The sequence below is a fragment of the Prionailurus bengalensis genome, chromosome D2 (assembly GCF_016509475.1).
Source record: "Prionailurus bengalensis isolate Pbe53 chromosome D2, Fcat_Pben_1.1_paternal_pri, whole genome shotgun sequence".
Classification (NCBI taxonomy): Eukaryota; Metazoa; Chordata; class Mammalia; order Carnivora; family Felidae; genus Prionailurus; species Prionailurus bengalensis.
The window spans coordinates 33,664,834-33,688,679 of record NC_057351.1 but is presented as its reverse complement, the minus strand read 5'-3'; the positions used below and the strand labels follow the sequence as shown (position 1 = coordinate 33,688,679).

The 23,846-nt window shown below is 35.8% G+C and overlaps 1 protein-coding gene across 9 annotated transcripts in view; it reads left to right on the top strand.

The window, feature by feature from the left end:
* Positions 1-22,305, top strand: part of PPP3CB (protein phosphatase 3 catalytic subunit beta) — a 58,934-nt gene extending 36,629 nt beyond the window's left edge. For 2 of the 9 annotated variants that reach the window (XM_043598062.1, XM_043598066.1), the window contains exons 10-14: positions 6,199-6,276; positions 13,370-13,451; positions 14,414-14,511; positions 19,179-19,208; positions 20,686-22,305. In XM_043598062.1, the coding sequence (XP_043453997.1) occupies positions 6,199-6,276; positions 13,370-13,451; positions 14,414-14,511; positions 19,179-19,208; positions 20,686-20,864 (467 nt within the window). In that variant the 3' untranslated portion in view covers positions 20,865-22,305. Of the gene's footprint in view, positions 1-6,198; positions 6,277-11,263; positions 11,291-13,366; positions 13,452-14,413; positions 14,512-19,178; positions 19,209-20,685 lie in introns of all 9 variants that reach the window. The other 7 variants (XM_043598065.1, XM_043598067.1, XM_043598059.1 and 4 more) reach the window with 6 other exon arrangements.
* The last annotated feature ends 1,541 nt before the right edge of the window (positions 22,306-23,846 follow it).

The following is a 23,846-nucleotide window of genomic DNA, read 5'->3' as shown; positions in this document are numbered from 1 at the left end:
AAGTATGGCTACTCCAGCTTTCTTTTGACTTCCAGTAGCATGATAAATAGTTCTCCATCCCCTCACTTTCAATCTGAAAGTGTCCTCAGGTCTAAAATGAGTCTTTTGTAGACAGCATATAGATGGGTCTTGTTTTGTTATCCATTCTGATACCCTATGTCTTTTGGTTGGTGCATTTAGTCCATTTACATTCAGTGTTATTATAGAAAGGTATGGGTTTAGAGTCATTGTGATGTCTGTATGTTTTATGCTTGTAGCGATGTCTCTGGTACTTTGTCTCACAGGATCCCCCTTAGGATCTCTTGCAGGGCTGGTTTAGCGGTAATGAATTCCTTCAGTTTTTGTTTGTTTGGGAAGACCTTTATCTCTCCTTCTATTCTAAATGACAGATTTGCTGGATAGAGGATTCTCGGCTGCATATTTTTTCTGTTCATCACATTGAAGATCTCCTGCCATTCCTTTCTGGCCTGCCAAGTTTCAGTAGAGAGATCCATCACTAGTCTTATCGGTCTCCCTTTATATGTTAGAGCATGTTTATCCCTAGCTGCTTTCAGAATTTTCTCTTTATCCTTGTATTTTGCCAGTTTCACTATGATATGTCGTGCAGAACATCAATTCAAGTTACGTCTGAAGGGAGTTCTCTGTGCCTCTTGGATTTCAATGCCTTTTCCTTCCCCAGATCAGGGAAGTTCTCAGCTATTATTTCTTCAAGTACACCTTCAGCACCTTTCCCTCTCTCTTCCTCCTCTGGAATACCAATTATGTGTAGATTATTTCTCTCTAGTGCATCACTTAGTTCTCTAATTTTCTCCTCATATTCCTGGATTTTTTAATCTTTTTCTCAGCTTCTTCTTTTTCCATAATTTTATCTTCTAGTTCACCCATTCTCTCCTCTGCCTCTTCAATCCGAGCTGTGGTCATCTCCATTTTATTTTGCAGCTCATTAATAGCATTTTTTAGCTCCTCTTGGCTGTTCCTTAGTCCCTTGATCTCTGTAGCAATAGATACTCTGCTGTCCTTTATACTGTTTTCAAGCCCAGCGATTAATTTTATGACTGTTATTCTAAATTCACTTTCTGTTATATTGTTTAAATCGTTTTTGATCAGTTCGTTAGCTTGTGTTATTTCCTGGAGGTTTTTTTGAGAGGAATGCTTCCGTTTCGTCATTTTGGATAGTCCCTGGAGTGGTGGGGAACTGCAGGGCACTTCCCCTGTGCTGTCTTAATTAACTTGTGTTGGTGGGCAGGGCCGCAGTCAGACCTTATGTCTGCCTCCAGCCTACTGCTGCGGCCACAGTCAGACTGGTGTGTACCTTCTCTTCCCCTCTCCTAGTGGCATGGCCCGTCTGGGCTACTTGCACACTGCCAGGCTTGTGGTGCTGGGGATTTGGCGTATTAGCTGGGGTGGATTGGCAAGGTGCACGGGGGTGGGAGGGGCAGGCTCAGCTCGCTTATCCCTCGGTGATCCGCTTCGGGAGGGGTCCTGCAGCTTGGGGAGGGAGTCAGACCCGCTGGAGGGATGGATCCGCAGAAGCACAGCGTTAGGTGTTTGTGCGGTGCAAGCAAGTTCCCTCACAGGAACTGGTGCCCTTTGGGATTTTGGCTAGGGGATGGGCGAGGGAGATGGCGCTGGTGAGCGCCTTTGTTCCCCGCCAAGCTGCGCTCTGTTGTCCGGGGCTCAACAACTCTCCCTCCTGTTGTCCTCTAGCCCTCCCGCTCTCCCAGCAGATCTCTTTAACTTATAACCTTCCAGATATTAAGTCTTGCTTGCTGTCCGAACACACTCTATCCGGCCCCTCTGCTTTTGCAAGCCAGACTCGGGGGCTCTGCTTTGCCGGCGGGCCGCCCTCCGCCCTGGCTCCCTCCCGCCAGTCCGTGTAGCGCGCACCGCCTCTCCGCCCTTCCTACCCTCTTTCATGGGCCTCTCCTCTACGCTTGGCTCCGGAGAATCCATTCTGCTAGTCTTCTGGCGGTTTTCTGGGTTATTTAGGCAGGTGTGGGTGGAATTTAAGTATGCTGCAGGACACGGTGAGCCCAGCATCCACCTGCCATCATCTTCCCAGAAGCCGAAAAAAAATTTTTAATTGAATTGTAATTGACATACAATATTATACTAGTTTCAGGTGTACAACATAGTGATTTGACAGTTACATACATTACTAAATGCTTACCTTAAGTATAGTTAACCATCTTTCACTACACAAAGTTATTACAATATTATTGATTGTATTCCCTATGTCGTACTTTTCATTCTTGTGACTTATTTTCTTTTATAACTGGCACTTTGTACCTCCTAATCCCTTTTGCCTATTTTGTCCATCCCCCTGCCCTCTCTCTGACAACCACCAGTTTGTTCTCTGTATTTATGAGTCCATTTCTGTTTTTTGTTTTTTTAGATTCTACATATAAGTGAAATAACATGGTATTTGTCTTTTTCTGTCTGACATACTTCACTTAGCATAATACCCCTAGGTGTATCCATGTTGTTGCACAGGGAAGATTTCATACTTTTTTTATGGCTGAGTAATACTTCATTGTGTATATATACCACATCTTCTTTATCCATTCATCTATCAGTGGATACTTAGGTTGCTTCCATATCTTGGCTATTTTAAGTAATGCTGCAATAAACATAGGAGTACATGTACCTTTTTGAATTAGTGTTTTTGTTTTCTTCAGGTAGGTGCTTCGAAGTAAAATTACTGGATCATATAGTATTTCTGTTGTTAATTTTTTGAGGAACCTCCATACAGTTTTCTGTAGTGGCTGCACCAGTTTGCATTCCTGCCAACAGTGCCTGAGAGTTCCCTTTTCTCCACATTTTTGCCAATACTTGTTATCTTTTTGATACAAGCCGTTCTGACTAGTGTAAGGTAATATCTCATTGTGGTTTTGATTTGCATTTCCCTAATGATAAGTGATGTTGAACATTTTTCATGTGTCTGTTGGCCCACCTGTATGTCTTCTTTGGAAAAATGTTTATTAAAGTCCTCAGCCCATTTCTTAATGGAATTGTTTGGTGTTTTGTTGTTGTTGTTGTTGTTGTTGTTGTTGTTGTTGTTGTTGTTGTTTTGGTGTTGAGTTCTGTGAGTTCTTTATATATTTGGGTAATAACCCCTTGTTGGATATGTCATTTGTAAATATTTTCTCCCATTCAGTAGAGTGCCTTTTCATTTTGTTGATGGTTTCCTTCACTGTGCAAAAGCTTTTTAGTTTGATACATCCCAATTATTTATTTTTGCTTTTGTTTCCCTTGCCTGAGGAGAGATCCAGAAAGATATTGCTAAGGCCAATGTCTAAGAGTTTGCTGCCTGTTTTCTTTGAGTTTAAGGTTTCAGGTTTTACTTTTAGGTCTTAATCCATTTTGAATTTATTTTTGTGTATGGTGTAAGAAAGAGGTCTAGTTTCATTTTTTTGCATGTAGCTGTCCAGTTTTTCACACATTATTTATTGAAGAGATAGTCTTCTTTGTTATATATTCTTGTCTCCTTTGTTATAGATCCATTGGCAGTATAAGCGTGAGTTTCTTTCTGGACTTTCTATTCTCTTTCATTGGTGTGTGTCTTTTTTTGTGCCAGTACCGTACTGTTTTGATTACTATAGCCTTGTAGTATATTGGCCATTTGCTTGTCTTCTTTGAACAAACATTTATTTAAATATCGTGTTCATTTTTAAATGGGTTTTCTTTTTATTACTGAGTTGTAAGAGTTCCTTATATATTCTAGTTGCAAGTTCCTTGTGAGATACATCATTTGTAAATATTTTCGCCTGTACTGTGGGTTGTCTTTCCACTTTCTTGACGGTGTCCTTTGAAGCAAAGAGTTTTAAATTTTGGTGAAGTCCTCTATTTTTTCTTTTGTTGCTTTTGTTTTTGGTGTCATGTTTAAGAAACTATTGCCTGATCTAAACTAATGAAGATTTACCTCTATGATATCTTCTAGAAGTGTTATAGTTTTAGCTCTTATATTTAAATCTTTGATCCATTTTGAGTTAAGTTTTATATATGATGTGTAGTGGGGGGTCCAATTTAATTCTTTTGCATGGGGACATTCAGTTGTCCCAGCACCATTTGTTGAAAAGACTGTTCTTTTCCCCACTGAATTGTTTTGGCACCCTCGTTGAAAATCAGTTGACGTTAAATGTGAGGTTTTATTTGCAACAACATAGATGGAACTAGACGTTATTATGCTAAGTGACGTTAGAGAAAGACAAATATCATATGACCTCACTCATATGGGGAATTTAAGATACAAAACAGATAAACATAAGGGAAAGGAAGCAAAAGTAATATAAAAACAGGGAGGGGGACAATCCATAAGAGACTCTTAAATACAGAGAACAAACTGAGGGTTGCTGGAGGGGCTTGGGGTGGGAGGATTGGATAAATGGGCAAGGGGCATTAAGGGGAACACTTGTCGGGTTGAGTACTAGATGTTATATGTAAGTGATAAACCACTAAATTCTACTCCTGAATCATTATTACACTATATGTTAGCTAACTTGAATGTAAATTTAAAAAAAATTAATTAATTTTAAAGTGAGGTTTTATTTCTGGACTCTTTGCTCTATTCCATTCATCTATATGACTACTTCATACTTTTTCTAACTTATGATTAGAATGCCTTATGTGCCCTCTCTACATGACAAACTCCTACTGCATGATTCCTCTACCAGAAGCCTTCCTTTTCCCTGCAGGTCTTTTGTATACCTCTGCATACTTAAAGCATAGGGCTCATCACTCTTCTGTGGGGTGTGTGTGTGTGTATCTATATATCTATGTCTATACATCTATATCTATCTATCTATCTATCTATCTATTCTTTAGTATTTAGGAAGCTTCTGGTGAGTAGAGACTGGACCTTTTATATTTGATTCCCAGAGCTTTAGCACAGTCCCTGGCATGTGGTGTGCTATTAATATATTTATAGGAGGAATAATAGGAGCAGTATTGAATTTTGTTTTGGATGTGTTCATTTCTAAGTGCCATTAGGACATCCAGAGGGTTATAGTCAATAGGCATTTTTATTTATTAATTGAAACTTGCTTACACTTTTCTTTTTTAAATTACTCATTTGTCAAATATTGGATGCCTGTCTTCTACCAGGCATTGTACTAGACTCTGAGGTACAGTGGTAAACAAAACATCACCCTGCACTCATGAAGCTTTCATTCTAGTAGGAGAAACAGACAGTATAAAATTGTTTAAGATAGTTGGCAATAATACCAGCAAGGAAATCCCGAGACTGAAGGTGAGGTCAAGACTGGTGATACAGACTGTGGAATAATCTTCAGAAAGGTGATACTTGAAACTCTGTAGTTATAGATGGAATTGCCAAGAGATTGAGCATATAAAATCACCAAGAGATTGTGCTGAGAGAGTCTTGAAAATATCCAGATTTAGGGGGGAAATAGTCTGAAATGTAGGAAAACCAAAGGAGTAGAATCCTGGAAACTAAGGGAAAAGAGAAGAGAAAAATATGTAGAATGGTAAAGGAGGAGTAAGACTAAGAAAGAACCATAGGTTCAGGTTGTTAGTCATTTGTAATCTTAAGAATTAAGTTTTGGGGCACCTGGATGGCTCAGTTGGTTGAGCATCTGACTCTTGATTTTGGCTCAGGTTATGAGAGGGAGACACAGATCTCATGGTTTGTGGGATTGAGCCCCATGTCGTGCAGGCTCTGTGCTGACGGCATGGAACTTGTTTGTGATTTTCTCTCTTCCCTTCCCCTGCTCATGCTCTTCTCTGTCTAAATAAATAAATAAACATAAAAAAAAAAGAATTAAGTTTCAAGGGATTTGTTAGAGTCCATTTTCTAAAATAATTGAATCCTTGGACTTTTTTGAAACAGTGAAACTGTGCTGTAAGTTTTTTCTTACTCTGTAAGGACATGCTATATCCATAAATGGAGAATTTAAGTGTATACATTTAGATGTTATTTATCTCTGTGGGGCTTCATTTTTTTTCTGAGACCCCTGAAAACTTACTCTGTGCAGAATCGCTCTTAGACTTGTTATCCATTGAACTTCTTTCATTTTGAAAACCTTGGTATTTTCTTTTAGTTTCTTCATTCTTCAATTGGGTTAAAAATCATTTGACTATTATGTGAATAATTGCTGTGTGTGCATATAGACATTTGCATTTGGTCAGCTAACATATAACTTTTTTTGGTTTTTTTTGTTTGTTTGTTTGTTTGAATAGTGACAGAAATGTTGGTAAATGTTCTGAGTATTTGCTCTGATGATGAACTGATGACTGAAGGTGAAGACCAATTTGATGGTATGATTATTCATTTTACTATTTTTTATTATGAAATGGTATTTTTGAACTGCCCAGCTTCACTACATAGTCTTGCAAAATGTAGTCATTGCTCTCAAATGGCTATGTCATTTGATAAGTATCAAGACAATTTTTCAGATATTAAGATGTTAAAATCATTTTAGTAATATTACTTTTTTATGTTGGTATGGGGAAAAAGATGAATTTTGGGACAGGGGAAATTTGGAAGAACAGAAGGAAAGGAAAATTGAAAGGTACCTAAGAATGTGGTTCTTCATGAATATGGGCACCACTTAGAGGGATGATACAAAAATGCTTTTTGTTTCATTGGTACAGTATTCTTAGTGCATCAGAAACATACCTGAACCCCCAATGTTGTTGTCATTTTTTTCCCCCGAAACTAAAGTAGACTATTCCCAACTGATGAGTGGTTGTGTTCTAAGAGACCACTTGTTAGTTTAGTTTGATTTTCAGAAATGGTTTCTGAAGGTTAGATAGACATGGATGTTTGTTCTTAAGCAAGCCCACCAGGATGTGTACTGATGTGCATTTATAGTGTAAATTAATACTATAGAAACAAAATTCCTTTTATTTTTATGTCTTGAAAAAAATTTTTTTATTTAAAATTTTTTTCAAATGTTTGATTTATTCTTGAGAGAGAGACAGAGACAGAGACAGAGACAGAGCATGAGCTGGGGAGGGGTAGAGAGAGAGGGAGACACAGAATCTGAAGCAGAATCCGGGCTCTGGGCTGTCAGCACAGAGCCTGATGCGGGGCTCAAACTCACAAGCCGTGAGATCATGACCTAAGCCAAACTCGGACACTCAACCGACTGAGCCACCCAGGCACCCCTTGAAATTTTTACTTGAAACTTTTTAAGTATAAATATTTTTTAAAATTTAAAGTCACTGAGAAACAAAAATGTAAACAACTTAAAGCTGAAACTCTTTATTTCCTTCTATATGCCCCTGACATCTTTGTTGTAGCATTCTTTTCATAATTGCAATCAGTATATAATTGTTTCCATGTATTAAACATGGTCTATGTATTGTTAAAACTTAATAGCTACATATTTCTAGGTTATTAATATACATAATTTTCAGTTAATCTCATATTGTTTGGCATTTGGGTTGCTTTCAGTTATCCTTATTATGAATAGCATGCAATAAATATGCTTATACAGTATATATTTTTTTTTCTTGGAGTGAATTTCTTGAAGAGAATTACAGAATTAAATATGTGTTTTAGCTTCATTATTTTAGCTATGAACTGCCAGATTACTTTGCAGAAGAATTGGAGCAATATGAAGTGCTTTTTGCCATGGTTTTCTCCACAGGCCCACCTCATTGGTTTTTGTCATTTTTATTTATTTTGCTTGGTAGCTACCTAGTAGTGAATTATAGTTGGTTTAATTTATTTATATTTCTTTGATTTTCTAATGATTGTTAATTAAAAACTGCCTACTTTTTCAACTGTATAAACTGTATATTTTAATTGATCACTTACTAAAGTACAACCTGAGTAAAAACTATTTAGAAATTTCTCTGCTTACGAACAGGTTTAATTCTTACACACTGTTGTAAGCCCATTTGTTAAAAGTACAAAGTAACTGTATATGAGTGTCTGCTATTGCCATCTGTTGGTGGCAAACAGAGATGTGCTTTTACTCTGGTTTGTAGTTTCATTAATTGAAATAAATTATTTATATCCATTTTTTTAGTTTGGATAATAAACTTTAATGAGTAATATTTTTTCTTATTTTAATTCTCCTTTTGATGTTTGTGTAGAAGTTTTTAGCTCTAACATACTTTCTTGTATCTGTCTTTTCCATAAAATTTTAAGTAGTTTTTTCTTCCTTTTTTTTTTTAATGTTTATTTATTTTTGAGAGAGAGCACGTGATTGAGAGAGGGACAGAAAAGGGGAACAGAGGATCTGAAGTAGGCTTTGCGCTGACAGCAGAGAGCCTAATGTGGGCCTCATACTAATGAATTGTCAGATCATGCCCTGAGCTAAAGTCGGATGGTTAACAGACTGAGCCACCCAGGTGCCCCCTAAATAGTTTTAATTAAATATTTTTTCTCCATGTTCTGTCACCTTAACCCTTTTCTCTTGTTAGACTAGGTCTGGGTTTAGATTCTAGTTTCTCTAATGACTATATGACCTCAGGCAAATTACTTAGCCTTTCTAAGTCTCAGTTATTTTATCTTCAAAATGAAAGTAATAGTACCTACTTCATAATCTTACAGGTATTGATATAATGACTGCAATAATTTTTGGTTCGTAGCTCACTAGTTTTTTCAGGTAAAGTTTTCTATTATTTGTTAAATTCTGTGAAATATCTAGTAGTAGTTTTAATTAGTTTATCATTAAATCTGTATCTTCATCTAGGAAGTTTTTTTTTTTTTTAATAATTTAGTTTTCTAAACTAAGATCAAGATCTCTCGCTTTATATAATAGTTCATTTAACTATTTCATTTAATGTATTTAACGTACAGTTATTCCATTTAAAATTACATAATTTTTCTTTGAAAAAATCTGTTATCATCAAGTTAAATTAATATTTTAGCATTTTATATTCTCATACTATTACAACTGGTATCTCTTAATGTGTTTTCTGTGTATAAGGTGTACATTATGTATTTGTGGGTTTATCTTATGTTTGAGAACCTGGATCAGCAATATTATTTCCTGTGGTAATTTTTATTTTGTTTTCCTTACCTTTTAAAAATCTGTTATTTACATAAGGCACTTATGTTCTACATTTTGCCTTTATTTTTATTTTTAACAAATTTGTATCAATATTATTAATAGTGGTTTTTAAAAATATTTTAAATAGGAGTAGTGATAGGTAATGCTTTAGTCCTCTTCCTATAAAAAAAAGGAAAAAAAATTTCTTTGTTAAGTCTACTACAGTACTTGGCTTAGATATTTATGATTTATATGAAGATAGACACTGAATCATTTTTGGGATTCAACCAGGAATACATACAAAATTTTATTATATTCCTTCTAATGAGATTTTATGTATCTAATCAACATTTTCCTATCAAAAATAAATTATGCTTATTTATCCGCTTGTTATATTATTCTTGCACTTCAGGGATGAGTTAAGTTGGATCATTAAAGAGGTGGTGTAGTTTAGTGAAAAGGATCGATGGTTTAGGTATCTTGGTGCTACCATTATGCTAGCTGTGTAATCTTGGAGAAGTCACCTCACTTCCCAGGATCTTCTCATCCATGGATTGAAGGAATAGAAAGGAAATAATTTTAAATTGCTAAGCTGTCATTTATGACAGTGTTTCTGTGGGAAAATACGTTGAGTTCCAGCTTTGAATATAGAAATAGATCTCCCTTCACTGCCAACATAGCAGGTGTAATTACTCATTTCTTCACCCTTCCATACTAAGTATTGGGAGTAGAGACTCCAAGAAAAATTTAAGAGTATGAATCTAGGAGTTTGTATGGAGGACTAAGAATGGTTTGGGGGAGACCCTTGAGGAATGGAGGAAAGGGGCGGACATTAGGTAGGTACTAGGGTGGGATAGGGAAAAGAGCTACTGGAACTAGTTTTATTTCCTTTTCTTAGTCATATTCCTGTATTTCTTCCCCTTAATTCTGTACATTGTTCTCCTTTCCTTTCACCATAATAGCATGTCTTTTGTCCTCTCCTTTCCCTTTTCCTACTCAGCAGTGGAACCATCCTATGAGCTGGGCATGGGGAGAAATCTGACTTAGAAAGAAAACTTGGTGGGGCAGGTGGGGGCGGATTGCTGAGGAAGGTTTAGCTTTTCTGTGGGGAAAGGGAGAGAGCAGGAATGGAGATTTCCCAGTGGCAGGAAAGAAAGAATAGTTTTTGCATATGTAAGCCTGAGATTGGGTAAAGGAATAAGCCTCTTAAGTGATGATCTTTGGTATTCTGTATTGTTTAATGTATATGTGGATTTATTTTTAAAGGCAAAAATTTGCATAAACATATTGCATGTATAAATGCACATTCTTTTTAGAGGTATTATTTAATCATTAAAGAGAATTTCTGAACACTGATGTCTGTGATTTTTAGAATGCATACTATTTCTTTCATATATTTATCTTTTGTCTTGAGTTTGGTAAAGGAAATACGTAACCCACATGTGTTGTAGTTTTACTAAACTAAAACTTTGCATTTCCTGTAATGGAATCATATATCTCTGCATTAGAATGGAAGATATGGAAAGCTCAAATGAAACATCTCTACTGCCTTCTCTTAGAGATATTACTTGCTTGAAACAGTCTGTTGCTATTTCTGCAAAAAGATGTCCCGCAAGCTCCCAGATTGGATTGGGAACAGAAAGCACATACTATTGATGTTGAGTATGTGCAAAAGTTCTACAATTCAGATTCAAGAAATTGTGTGCTCTTGTTATTATGGAGTGTGGGAGGCTTAGCCTTTTCATTATTGGGAGTGGGTAAGATTTTCCACTGAGGTAGTTTATGAAGTTACCCACATTTCTCTGTGTATACTATAGATTTTGCAGATGTTGGTGTCCTTGAAGAACCACATGAGTTTGTATATCATTTGTGTCATTACCTTTCACTTAACATATTCCCATGGGTGACACATTTCCTTAGGGGTATCAATATAAATGGGCGATTGTTGTTTGCACAGTCTCTTATCAGTCTTATGTGTTTTCACGTGTTTTTTTTCTGTCCCTAATTTGTCTACTTTCATCAAATATTATAGTCATTCTGTCCATAATTTCTTCTGAACACATATCTTTTAAGAAATCTTTCCTTTAGAGTTCTAGCCAGTGGCATCCCTCTTTTATTCACTAGATCCTACAATACTACATTTTTCAAATTTTGAATATGAGGGCCTTCATTTTTCTCCCTTTCTTTCTACATTCATTCTTCAGTACCACTGCCAAGTTAAATCTCTATCTTTTTATTTGTCTCAACCACCTTTTCTCCATCATTCACTTCCTTTTTTCTGGACTCTCCATCTGAAGAACGGCTCATATATGGCAATAAAAAAGGTACAGACCAGACAGAGTAACATTGTTTTGAAATATGACTTCATAAGTTATCCTCATATCCATGTAAGTTAGCACATTCATTGAATACTATTGATGCAGAGTCCTCTTGGGCCTTTTGCAAATTTAGTTTAAGTTTTATATGAGTTAGAATTTGATGTTTTTAGAAGTCATATTCCAAGATATCTGTCTTTCTGTGCATGGAAATATTTTTCCCTCTTTTTCATTCCTCTTGTTTTAAAATTTCATTCTTTTGCTTATTTGTAATGTTTTGTACTTTTCCCTGCATGATTAGGGGTGTTTGATTGTCTGTCTTATTCCCCAGAGTAATTTTACTGTGGACATTTACTTTAATATTATGCATGATGTGTTTGTAGACTGATTTTAAATCCTGACTTGTATAGTGTTTTTATATCCCAGTGACTTTTTAAAATTTGAAATCAGTATAGTTTACATATCATTCAGTTTTATATGTATATAAATTAAGGCTGAAAATATGAATGTGCCTCATTGCAGCCATCCTCTCCCATCCTCATACTCCTCTCCCCCAGTCTAGCTGTTTTTAAAATTCTGTCCATTTTAAAACAAAATGTTTGTGTTAATTCATTCAAAGAGATCAGACTTCCCTTATGTCCTTGGACAAGACATTTAATAAATTTAGTTTCTTTGTCTAGAAAATGAGATTAAATTTTGCAATATATCCCTAATGTCTCTTGAAATTCTAATGTTCTATGATTCTGAGATTTTTAGTAGTGTTTTGGCATCTTAAAAACACTGTGTAATACCATGGTACCTACACAGTTTTGTATTTGTAAAAACTGTAGCTTCATTGCTCATAATATTACCCTTTAGAGCATCATAAACATGGTCATGGAGCCTGTTTTCTCTAAAATATGTCTTTTGTTTTCGTCTTTGAAATTAGATTTCTTTTCTGTTTCCTTGTGGTAGGGTCCAGTCATCATCTTAGTTTTTAATTATATGGTATTTGTGGGCTGCTTGAATTTTAAATGAGATGCTCTAGCCCAGAAGACTTATGGTTGTTCAGACCTCTGTGTACCTATGGCCCCTTTTAGTCTAGTCTCTTTAGCCTTTCCTTAACTTTCTCCTCAACCATGGTGCTTCCATATGTGTGTTTTCATCATGTTGAAGCACAGCTCTAAGGAACCACACTCTTGGGTCCAGAGTGATTCTAGTTGCTATATATGAGATAACAGGACTGAGATTGTTGTTCTTTCTGGAGGCCAAGGGAAGGAAGATACAATTTTGAGTTTTTCTTCGGCCAAAGATCAAGTTATTTTGGTATATTCTCTTCTGTACCAGTGATAGGCAGTACAGCCAACCCTTTATAGAGGTAACAGTGATCCTTTAGCCATGTTTTTTAGGGAATCTTTTCTTGTTCACTCTCCTTGTGTCATACTCACCTAGGGATATAAGAGATTGTATATATTTGCATGACTTTGAGGACGTCTAGTCCATGAGGTTAAGATGTGCATTATTGTTGAAATATTAGTATGGACCTTAGTTCAGCGCCATCTGCACAGTAGTTATTGTATACCATTGTTTTTAAACCACTTAGAGCAAGGAACTTACTTTATCATAGTAAGATGGGATATTTCCTGCCTGCATGTCAGAGGCTTTTATAACAGTTAAATAGAAGACTATACAGAGTTATTACCAACTCTTGTCTGTTAGTCTGCATGCCACATAGGCTCTCATGAGAATTAAACAAAGACGATAGGATTGTTAGCATTATTTTTGTTCTCTGGTTTGTGATACAGGTTGGGTTCTAGTTTCTTTCCCATTGCTGTTTTACTGATTAGCAGTAGCGTGAGAGTCATAATGTTTGTGGATTACTTTTCATTTGTATCTGTATCAAACCCCAGTCTTAGACCAGTGCTGAGCTAAACACTGAAGGAGTAAGAAGCTTTTTGGCATGAGTTCATTAAGTCTCCTTCATGTGAGCTGGTGGGCAGAGGGTTTGGTATTGGTTAAGATGAGCCTGGTATAGGGTAGTGATAGAATGGTGCAAGTGTGGATGCCCTAAACTTGAGTCCTTTTTTCTATTTATTCCATTGAAAGTAGGTTCAGCTGCAGCCCGGAAAGAAATCATAAGAAACAAAATTCGAGCAATTGGCAAGATGGCAAGGGTCTTCTCTGTTCTCAGGTAATGATACATTTTCCTGATTATTTGTTTTACAGAAATTCCTTTTATTGTACTTTGCTGTAAGCAATGTCCTGTTTGACACCTAAAAGCAACATAGTAGCATTCTTCCTATAAAGAAGTTAGTTGTACATTTACATAGTGAAGAAGGGAACACAAGTCCTTTTGAAACTAGGGGTTTTGACCCTTGTGATTATTTTTGCTCACTTTTGGTATGTGTTGCCCTTCTGTGATGAAAGTACTGGTTCTACACCTTAAAACTTAGAGCAGGATAAGGAGGGGGTACTTTTTATTTAAAAAAAATTTTTTTTTAATGTTTATTTATTTTGAGAGAGAGAGAGAGAGAGAGACAGCGCAAGTGGAGGAGGGGCAGAGAGAGAGACAGAGGCACAGAATCTGAAGCAGGCTCCAGGCTCTGATAAGTCAGCACAGAGCTTGACGCGGGGCTCGAACCCACGAGCAGCGAGATCATGACCTGAACTGAAGTTGGACGCTTAATCAACTGAGCCACCCAGGTGCCCCAGGAGGGGGTGCTTTTTAGAGTATTCCTGATGAACTTGCTCATCCATACAGGAAGTCCCCTTTGCTGGAGCCACAAGCTGTTTTCCTAGGGTTAATTCAGGTTTAAGGGTACACATAATGGGTCAGTCCTTAAAAATTTGTTTGCAAAACTGGTTATATCTGACATTTGAACTTTACAGCATCTGAAATACCATATTTTCTCAATTGCTTGATTCTCATTGATGATTAATCTCATTATATATTTAATAAGGCTTTTCAGGAAAAACAATATATGTGTCAGTTGTAAGGCATACATTTAAAATATAGAAAAATGTCTTATCTTGGAATTGAGGAAAATATGGTAACAACAATGAATGTCATGGCCTACCTCTGGGCCCCATCTCATCTTTTGAACTAAGTACTTGTTGGAAGTCTCTGATGTTTGTTATATCTCTTTGCAATAGGGAGGAGAGTGAAAGCGTGCTGACACTCAAGGGCCTGACTCCCACAGGGATGTTGCCTAGTGGAGTGTTGGCTGGAGGACGACAGACCCTGCAAAGTGGTAATGATGTTATGCAACTTGCTGTGCCTCAGATGGACTGGGGCACACCTCACTCTTTTGCTAACAATACACATAATGCATGCAGGGAATTCCTTCTGCTTTTTAGTTCCTGTCTCAGCAGCTGACACAGGCAGAATACTATATGATAGGTAGTGTCTGGTTAATAACCTGACCAAGGCAGAACATTGATAGAATGGGTATTCCTTTCAATTGAAAATAATGGTCAGTCTCTTAGCTTTTAATGAAATGATATGGGAGCAGCTCATATCATAATGGTTAAAATCTTTATTTTTGTTTGTCTAATGCACTCTTTTCTTTTAAGAGCCCCAGTTTCTGAATGTGAATCCAGGATATCCATATTACTAAAATGGAAATGTAATTCCAAGTTTCTTATTTTTTATTTTTTTAATTTATGTAATTGTATTAGACTATGCTTATATTTTCAGATACTTAATTTTAGAATTAACAGTCTGCTTGGGCCCCAGAACATTACTTATGCACTTCACTTGCCAAAAGATTTGTGCAAGGTTTTGTACCCTGGTGAATAATGCCAAAGTTTGTTTTCTGTGGTGTTTGTCAAATGTTCTATGTATAATTGACTGTCTGTAACATGCTGTTTTCTTCCTCTGCAGATGTAGCTGCTTTCCTAAATCTGTCTGTCTTTCTTTAGGTTAGCTGTATGTCTGTAAAAGTATGTTAAATTAAATTATTCTATCAGACGCTTGTCTGTCTTTTGATGTAGAAGCAACTCTGTAGCACCTTGTTTTGAGGTTTGCTGCATTTGTTGCTGTACTTTGTGCATTCTGAACATGAATGTAACATTAGATATTAAGTCATTGTTATAAGGGGTTGAATTTAAATCCTGTAAGTCAAAATTGAAAGGGTGTTATTAAGTGTGCCTTTATTTTGCATGAAAATAAAAAGAATTATACGTAAAGCATTCCTGTAATCTGGCTCATTGAATATTTTATATTTAAAAAAAAACTTACTTTTTTTGGCGTAAATATTTGTGTAAATACTGGGTTAACTTTTTGAAAGCCCGTTACATATTAAATAGAAGAGAGTGATGTGAATGTTTTAGCGTATACACAATAACTCAAAGTCTAGATTTCTTTCCCTTGTGGTTGGAAGGCAAAAAATGTGATATGGAAAGTCTTAATTTATGTTTTATTGTAGCCACTTTTGACAGCCCTCCAAGGGACATTGCTCTATTCAAACAGGCAGCAACAGATCTGATGTTTTCCTTAGTCACGGATAACTTTCTTTCTGGTGTCGTAATTAGTGAGTTTTTTTAAACAAACAAACAAAATAAATAAAATAATTCAAATTTTTGAATAAATTTAAATTAGATTGACTTTTCACAGTTTCATTTCACTCAGTCTCATAATAAGTGCCAAATAAATAATTTTTCCTGTAGACAGATAATTCCTACTTGTAGCCTATTACATGTTCTATTTTATATGTTATTGTGTTGTCTGCTACCACCACTGGTATATGTGAGAAGTACAGCTAGGTTTTAAAATTATAGTTTCAAATTTACATTCTGAATGAGGTTTCCTTTTTTATTAAAAGAAAAACTGCTTTGATTTTCTTTATATTCCTTACTCCACTCTTACTATATTGTAGACTTAGCAACATGAGCTAAAAAGAATTTCACTAAAACTAAGATCTTAAACATTCAATAAAACTAGGAAAAGTGTTAATAGAAGAGGATAAACTTTAATGGCTTGAAAAATGGTATACCTTTTCTCCTTTTTGTTCATAAAAGGAAAACTGAAAGGCTTCATACTTTAATAAATCTACACTACAGTCATCTCTCCATTATCCTTGGATATATTATTACTTTTGCATTGTATCTATAGCAAACCTTTCTTTCCAATTTCACAATTAGTACTTGCTTTGTTGGCAGCTCAGCATTTCTATGCATTTTTAATTTGCATGCAGCCTGAAGCTCAGTCTTCCAACTTTGAACTCACCCCAATTGCAGGGAAGGTTTGAAAGACAGCTTTACCGAAGGGACTGTATTCCCAGTGGAGAGTGAGTTACAAGACAATGCTGAGTTTAAGGGGTCTAATTTGGGAAACTAGATAGCTCCCCAGCTGTACCATGATGGCTCTTGATAGTGTGGGGTGATTTCCCTACTATAATAATATTAACCCATTTTTAAGTACATAATAAAACTCATACAGAAGCTGCATCTGTGTGATTTAAATTTTTTTCCTGATATTTTAGTAGACATGTTCCCTGATATGAATAACTGAAAGTTAAGTATTACAAAAAAAAAAGTTTTAAAATTCTAATACCTCAGTCCTGTTGTCAGGGAATAAGTCCTATTGCCTTCTCAGTAACTTTATGATATTTGAGTGTTTTTACAAACTACACAACTCTTTTGGAGTAGGAATTGGTATATTTTATGTCTGTTTTCTTCAGGGAAATTTGATTGGGAGCTAGCCCTATAATGCTGTCTTCACCACGACCTATATGGGAAAATATGTGACCATCTCTATTTTAGTAATGCCAAAGTCCTCTTAATTATTTATCCTGTGTAGTATTGAGGAACACAGTTTGTGACAGCACTATACTCAAACCTACTAAGGTCATGTCAAGAGGCCTTATAAAACTGAAAACAAATAGAGGAAAAATTGTGCCTTTCAGATAGAATTTTGCAATTATCAGATCTCTTTCTTTCCAGCTTAATTATTAAGCTTCAAGTGGCTTTTTTTCAGTTCTAAACATTCAAGCAGTTTTGAGTGTGATATATGTTTTTTATCTTGAAAAGGATTAGGAGCATTTGGGAGTTTCTGGAAAGAGCAGAAAATATAATTTGACCTAGAACATGCTTTTATATATAAAATTAAAGCCTATAGAATGATTTCAGAAGTATGTTGTTACATTTCATAATTTGAAAAATTTATTAATCGACTTTTGGACTACTGATATGCTCAATTAGATACTAATTCTTACAGTGGTATCAGGTTTTATTTTTAATTTGTTGCCATATATAACACATATTCTGATAGGCATTTTATTTTTTTCTCATTCAATGCCTAAATTATAAAGAAAATAGTCCATATTTTGAAGAATAGAAGTTGCAGGGCTGATCAAATAGAGGTGGGTCATTTATCCCAGTTTTCTGTCTGGGAAAATTCCAAGAGTATACTCCAAATGTACAGAGCTAGATTTTTTAAGTGGTTATTTGTATAGTTGGTATACAATAAGTTTGTCTGCTTGGATTTGTAATGTAGTTTAACAGTTAAGGAAAATTAAAATTTTTTTTAATTCAGTGTGCAACCTACTTCTTTTGGGTCCCCCCCAGTTCACTTTACTATCTTGTTAAGATCAACAAACTTTCCTAATTTAGTCTACTTTAATTCCTTAGATTCATCAGTTTTCTTTCACGTTAATAACTGCTTTGGACAAAGTTTAGTATTTCTAAATCAAATTGGCCTTGTTGTAGAAGAAGCAAAATAGAAAGGATGGGGTATTAGGGGTATTATTGTTATAAATATTCTGAGTGTGTGCACTTTGAGTGAAGTGGAGAATTTGCAATGTTGTCAGTCAGTATTGTCCTCTGCAGTCTTTGATCCTGGTCCTAAATGTGAATGTTCTATACACTTTGAACCCAGAGATGAGCCAAAAGAATGTTTGACTACAAAATGTGTGACCAAATAATATTGAAATTCTCTAAATGGGCTAGAGACCAGCTATACTAAGAATGCATTTCTCATTTATATGATCTATGTGTATGTCCATATCATACAGGACTTACTGCCTGAAAGACCTCAGTTCTATCTTGAGTCATCTCTAGTTGGTAGATAGGCTTGAAAAGATGTTTGTTGGCCTTTCCATCTTTATTTGCAAATGCATGCTGTTAGTACCAGAGGCAAATTTGAGTTCATGACAAACTGAACATAAGCTTTTTTTTTTTTTTTTGTAAAGGCTGTAGACGTTAGTATCTGTGGATGTTTGGGACACTAATCAATGTTAGAATAGAAAGGAAGTTCCTAGTAGATAAGAGGGGTCCTTTTAGGTTACCCACAAACAACAGAGCTACAGAACTATTCTACCAAGAGCAATTCACCAAGTTTACTTCCCTTAAGTTTCATTGTATCCATACTGACTTTTACAATGCCTTATGAATTAGAAGCAACAGGAAAAGCATTACTGACCCCTTCTAGTTTATATCTCATGGAATAACAGATAATGAGTATTCTTTCAGTTAGATGAAAAAAGGGAATCTTCTCTTTGCTCTTCTGCTACAATTCTACCATCATAATTTCACCTTAGAGAATTTCCTTGTGATTGTGATGGATGTGATATAATAAACATGTTGAAAAATTCTAAGGCTATCAAAATACTGAATTCATGATAGGTAATTAATACTGGAGTGCATCTGCATGGGTGCTGAGGTGTCTGTGTTTGCATTAGGTCTATGTGTTCTGTGCTCTGAGCGATGTTGTCATAGTGCTGTGTGTAAACTGTGCTGTGTCAGGAATTGGGGGATTGGATGGGCTCTCTAATGTGGATACTATTTATGTTAAATTGTAAATGATGATGTAGTATGGGATACTGTGATATTTTAAGTGATCATTGCCTTTTCTGCTGTACAATATGACCCTTCTCATCTCTCTCATTCATTTTGCATGCCTCTGCTCACTTCTGTACAGCCACAGTTGAGGCTATTGAGGCTGAAAAAGGTACGATCAGAGTCCTTGCGCTGGGCAGAGATCTGTGGTGTGTGGGTGGGCATCAGAGAATGTCCTGTGGGTGTGTTTTACTCCTAGTTTGCACAGCCCAAGGTGAATCAGACTCACTGACTCATTGAGTTTGATAGTCACATTCCTCTTTTTTTTTTCTTTTGTTTTTGTTTTTGTTTTTTAAATCACAAGGACCAATTTCCACAGTGACAATCTGGTTTTTCCCTTTTCTAGTATATTGTGCAACCAGCATTGACTTGTTCCTGAATTCTTTAAAGTGCAGCATGTTATGCTATAATATTGTAGCATTTGAGGTTGCAAAGAAAGCTCTGTTCCACATTTTGCATGATTCTGTGCTATTCAGATCATTTTTTTCCTAAGTGAAACCCCCTCTAGGTATAGGTTTGAGTTAGTTTTTACTGATTTTCAGTAATTTACCTGAGACTGCAGGAGTTGTCACTATGATTTTTATTTTATTTTATTTATTTATTTATTTATTTATTTATTTATTTATTTATTTATTTATTTTTTGCTGTTTGGCCTAGTGTTTGCTGATAATATTATACTCATGTACATCATATGTTGGCTTGATGTTACACATTATTTAATGCTTTACTGCCCAACCATTTATTTGGTTCACTTGCACAGACTCAGAATCCCAAAGATTGCACATGTTAAAACAACCAGATTATAACCAGTGGTATGGAAATCTTTTGTATGCACATTTTAATAGTGGAAAATGCATCATTCCAGATGAAGTAAATGAGAAATTACAACAATTGGAGGAGGATTGCTATTTATTTTGATTTGGGTTTCCAAAGAACATGCAGTGAATGGCTATTGAATTAAAGAAAACATTTCCTAAAATCTGAAACTATGAATACTTTTTGCTATCAGCCAAACACAGACCTAACTCCTGGAGGCATTTCCCCACCTTTTTCATTTCATTCTGGTGGTGATGGGGTGATGATACCTTGACCTCCAAGATAGTTCTGATCTGCTAAATTTTAACTTAACTTTACTTACCTCTTTCTCCTCCCAAGCTCTTGGTACAGATTTGTATGTCAAGGATAACCTTGTTTAGCCTCCTCACTTGCCCCTACTCTTGTTGCTGCCTTACTGTGATAGTCACTGGTGATTTTAGGGTCTGAGGTAGGAGATAATTGGTATAATAGAAGTCAGACTGAGACCCTGAGACCATTGCCTGTTTGTTAATTTTGGGGTCAGAGAAGAGTTATTTTTGTGCGTTCTTTTATAAAGGCTATGCTAACACTATGAAGCGATCATGTTTATATTTAGGTTTAAACATTTCACATTTTAAGGGGAAGTCTGGAATGGGGATAAGGTTCAGTTAAAGTAAGATTTAAATGTTGCTACATACAGCTAATTTCTTTCTTCTTAAAAATCATTAATTATGTTTTTGAAATCTCAGAAATGTTTTTCAATTACTGACTTATCAAATTTGCATTTTGTTAAGCAATACGAGGATTCTCTCCACCACATAGAATCTGCAGTTTTGAAGAGGCAAAGGGTTTGGATAGGATCAATGAGAGAATGCCACCCCGGAAAGATGCTGTACAGCAAGATGGTTTCAATTCTCTGAACACCGCACATGCCACTGAGAACCACGGGACTGGCAACCATAGTGCCCAGTGACCCACGGCTTCCCAGGGACTCTCACATCTCGGGCCCCAAATGGACAGATCACCCCCAGGATCTGGAGGGGTCGGCCAAGCTGACTGTAAATGTCACAGTCCCTCTGGAGAAACCATTGTGCTTTTGAGACCCCAGCCCCCTTCCTGGATGGAGGCTTGAGGGCCCTGGGACATGCTGTACTATCTGATAAGATTGGGTCATCGCTGCCAAGGTGGAGAGCAGTGAGCAAGGGGCTTGGGGCAATTTCCAGTGGAGGGCAACTACACCTCCATTTATGCTTGTGGTTCACACATTTAAGTTTACAAATGAGATTTCTTTTTCCCCTCAGTAGAATTAGATTTTGTTTTTTAACCATGACTTCAAATGCAATCCTAAGAGCTAATGTGGACTTTTTTTTCTCATGAAATGTCTTTAAAGGATGAATTAGCATGGTCTTAAAATACATTTCTGAGGTTGCTAAGCTGTATTTTGAATTATGGGCAAAATGCTGAGAAACCCAGTTGGCATTTAAACAAAATGCTGACCTCAGGTCTATAGTTCTTAAATGTGGCTAATTCTGTAATATAGTCTTGGTATTTTTCAATTATGAATGCATAACCTATTTCTAGGCAGACTCTCTTACTTGAACACAAATCCAAAAACTAATTTAGAATCTTTTTTGCCCAGATCTTTTGAAATTTACACCCCAGAGATTTAAGAAGAAAACCTCTAAATTTCAAAATTATGAAGAATTACAGAATTACTCATTTAAGGTACTTTAAAAGAAGTTTGTACATTGTCAACGTAAATTTTACTTCAAATCATGTCTGTAAAACTTGACGTATTTTGTGTATGCATGTTTTCATTTTGCAAATATTTAATATATAGACCTATGATGTACAGGTACGACATGTATAGGTTACCTAGATGTTATGAGAAATTTTAGTTTATTGTGAGTACTCAAGTTGCTTAAATAGCCACCAGGGTGATTTGCTGCTGGCTTTCTATCATTTTTATGTTTTGATGCAAAGGAAATTTTAAAAATGTTCTGGAAGTGTTTTTGATTAAGCAATGCAGCATAGAAGCAATGGTTCTGTTCAATCATTCAGATGTTAGTGGAAGCATAAAAGTCAAGATTGCATGTTGAACATTTTCCTTTGATAGTTACAGAACTGCTTGGTTAAACTAAATGGAACCATGTGCTAATTTTTCACAATTATTGACCTGTATTGATTGCCACTGTAGTTTGATATTTCCCTTTACTTTGGTGGCCTGCTTCCCTCATGCCCTGGAATACAACTCAGAGCTCCAGGCAGCGGAACCATCTATTGTTTTGTTTGCCAGAAAGTGCACCCTGTATGGTCTCCTGTCTAAGTTGGAAATATTATGCATGTGCAGGACTATTCGAGTATTTTATAAACAGTAGCACACAATAAATTCCATGCATGGGCCGCTGCTCCTATCTCTGTGTTGGGTTTTATTTGGAAGATGTAGTCTGATTTGACCTCGTGCAAATCAGAAAATTCTGTTAACAGAACTGGTATATAGCCTTCAGAGAAGATTATCTCGTGGATAGTTCATGATAATTTGATGAATTAAATTCTTATCTTCATAAATTTTGCTTTTTTTTTTAACTTTGGTTACATTTGTCTTACATGAGCATTAGTAATTGAGCACTAGAGGACTTTGGGTGCCTATTATAGGCCTTCTAAATCTTATATTTAAAATCATTATTTCACTTGACTTTTCATTGAAAGAAAATGTTATTATCTAGAATTTTGTTACAGTTGTATTGGGAACTTATTGGGTGTTTTAACAGTAAGAAAAAGGATATTCATGATACTGCATTTTCTTGCCATCATATTCCTTCTTTGCCATAATCAAAATAGTATGGAATTTTGCAAATTGAGGGAAATTAGGATATTGCTTAACATTTTATAATGTAATCATATGGTAACCTTATTACAGTTTTCAACAATAAATATAATGATACACATTAGAAAGCATTAATTTAAATTGAAATGTGTATACTCGCCTAATTTCAGGTAACAAACAGAACTCAAATTGATGATTATTACAGCTTCTAGTTGCTGTATTATCAACTGAACACACCAGTCCATGAGCTACCCTTAAAGTTGCTATGCACTGCATACCTTAAAGGTTCTTCTTGATGTTACTGTTTTTATGAAAACTGTGCATCTCTAAATTAAGAGCTTAACTAGAATATCAGGTACCAGGAACTCCACCCTTAGATTCATCACTGGGGGGAATCATGGGTAAACGTAAAACATCATTAGCAAACTAGAATTATGGGTTGATAGTAAAAATTAAAAAGAGGAAGAAAGTAAGAGAAAGGAACAGAATTCAGAAAAAGTGGTATACGTTAAGAGTGGTAGAAAAATCACCCAGTGCCTCACCTACCACTTTGTACCTGTTGAATAGGAACCTCTTTCTAGTCTTTCTTCAGAACTATGAACGACAGAAGTATTTTTTTAAGGTTTCACAGTGAACCATGAAAGCATTTTTAAGGCTTTTTTAAAAATGTAACTCATGGGGCACTGGGTATCTCAGTCAGTTAAGCCTCCGACTTTGGCTCAGATCACGATGTCATGGTTTGTGAGTTTGAGCTACGCATTGGGCTCTGTGCTGACAGTGTGGAGCCTGCTTGTGATTCTCTCTCCTTCTCTCTGTCTCTGCCTTTCCCTCCACTTTCTTTCTATCATAAAATAAAAATAAATAAAAAAATAAATGTAATTCATGATGAAAGCAAACTGAAAAGTTCAGATCTTTCTAAGTTGTAAATTTAAATGTCTGCCAGAGCTAGTAGCTATGATGGTAAAATATAAATTAATATTCAATATCAGTTTTTTCTTTATTTTATATTCCTTTATAGTCAAAGATGACACTCCTGAGTTAGAAAAGACCATCTCTCAGGGTGCCTGGGTGGCTTGGTTAAGCGTCCAACTTTGGCTCAGGTCATGATCTCATGTTTTGTGAGTTTGA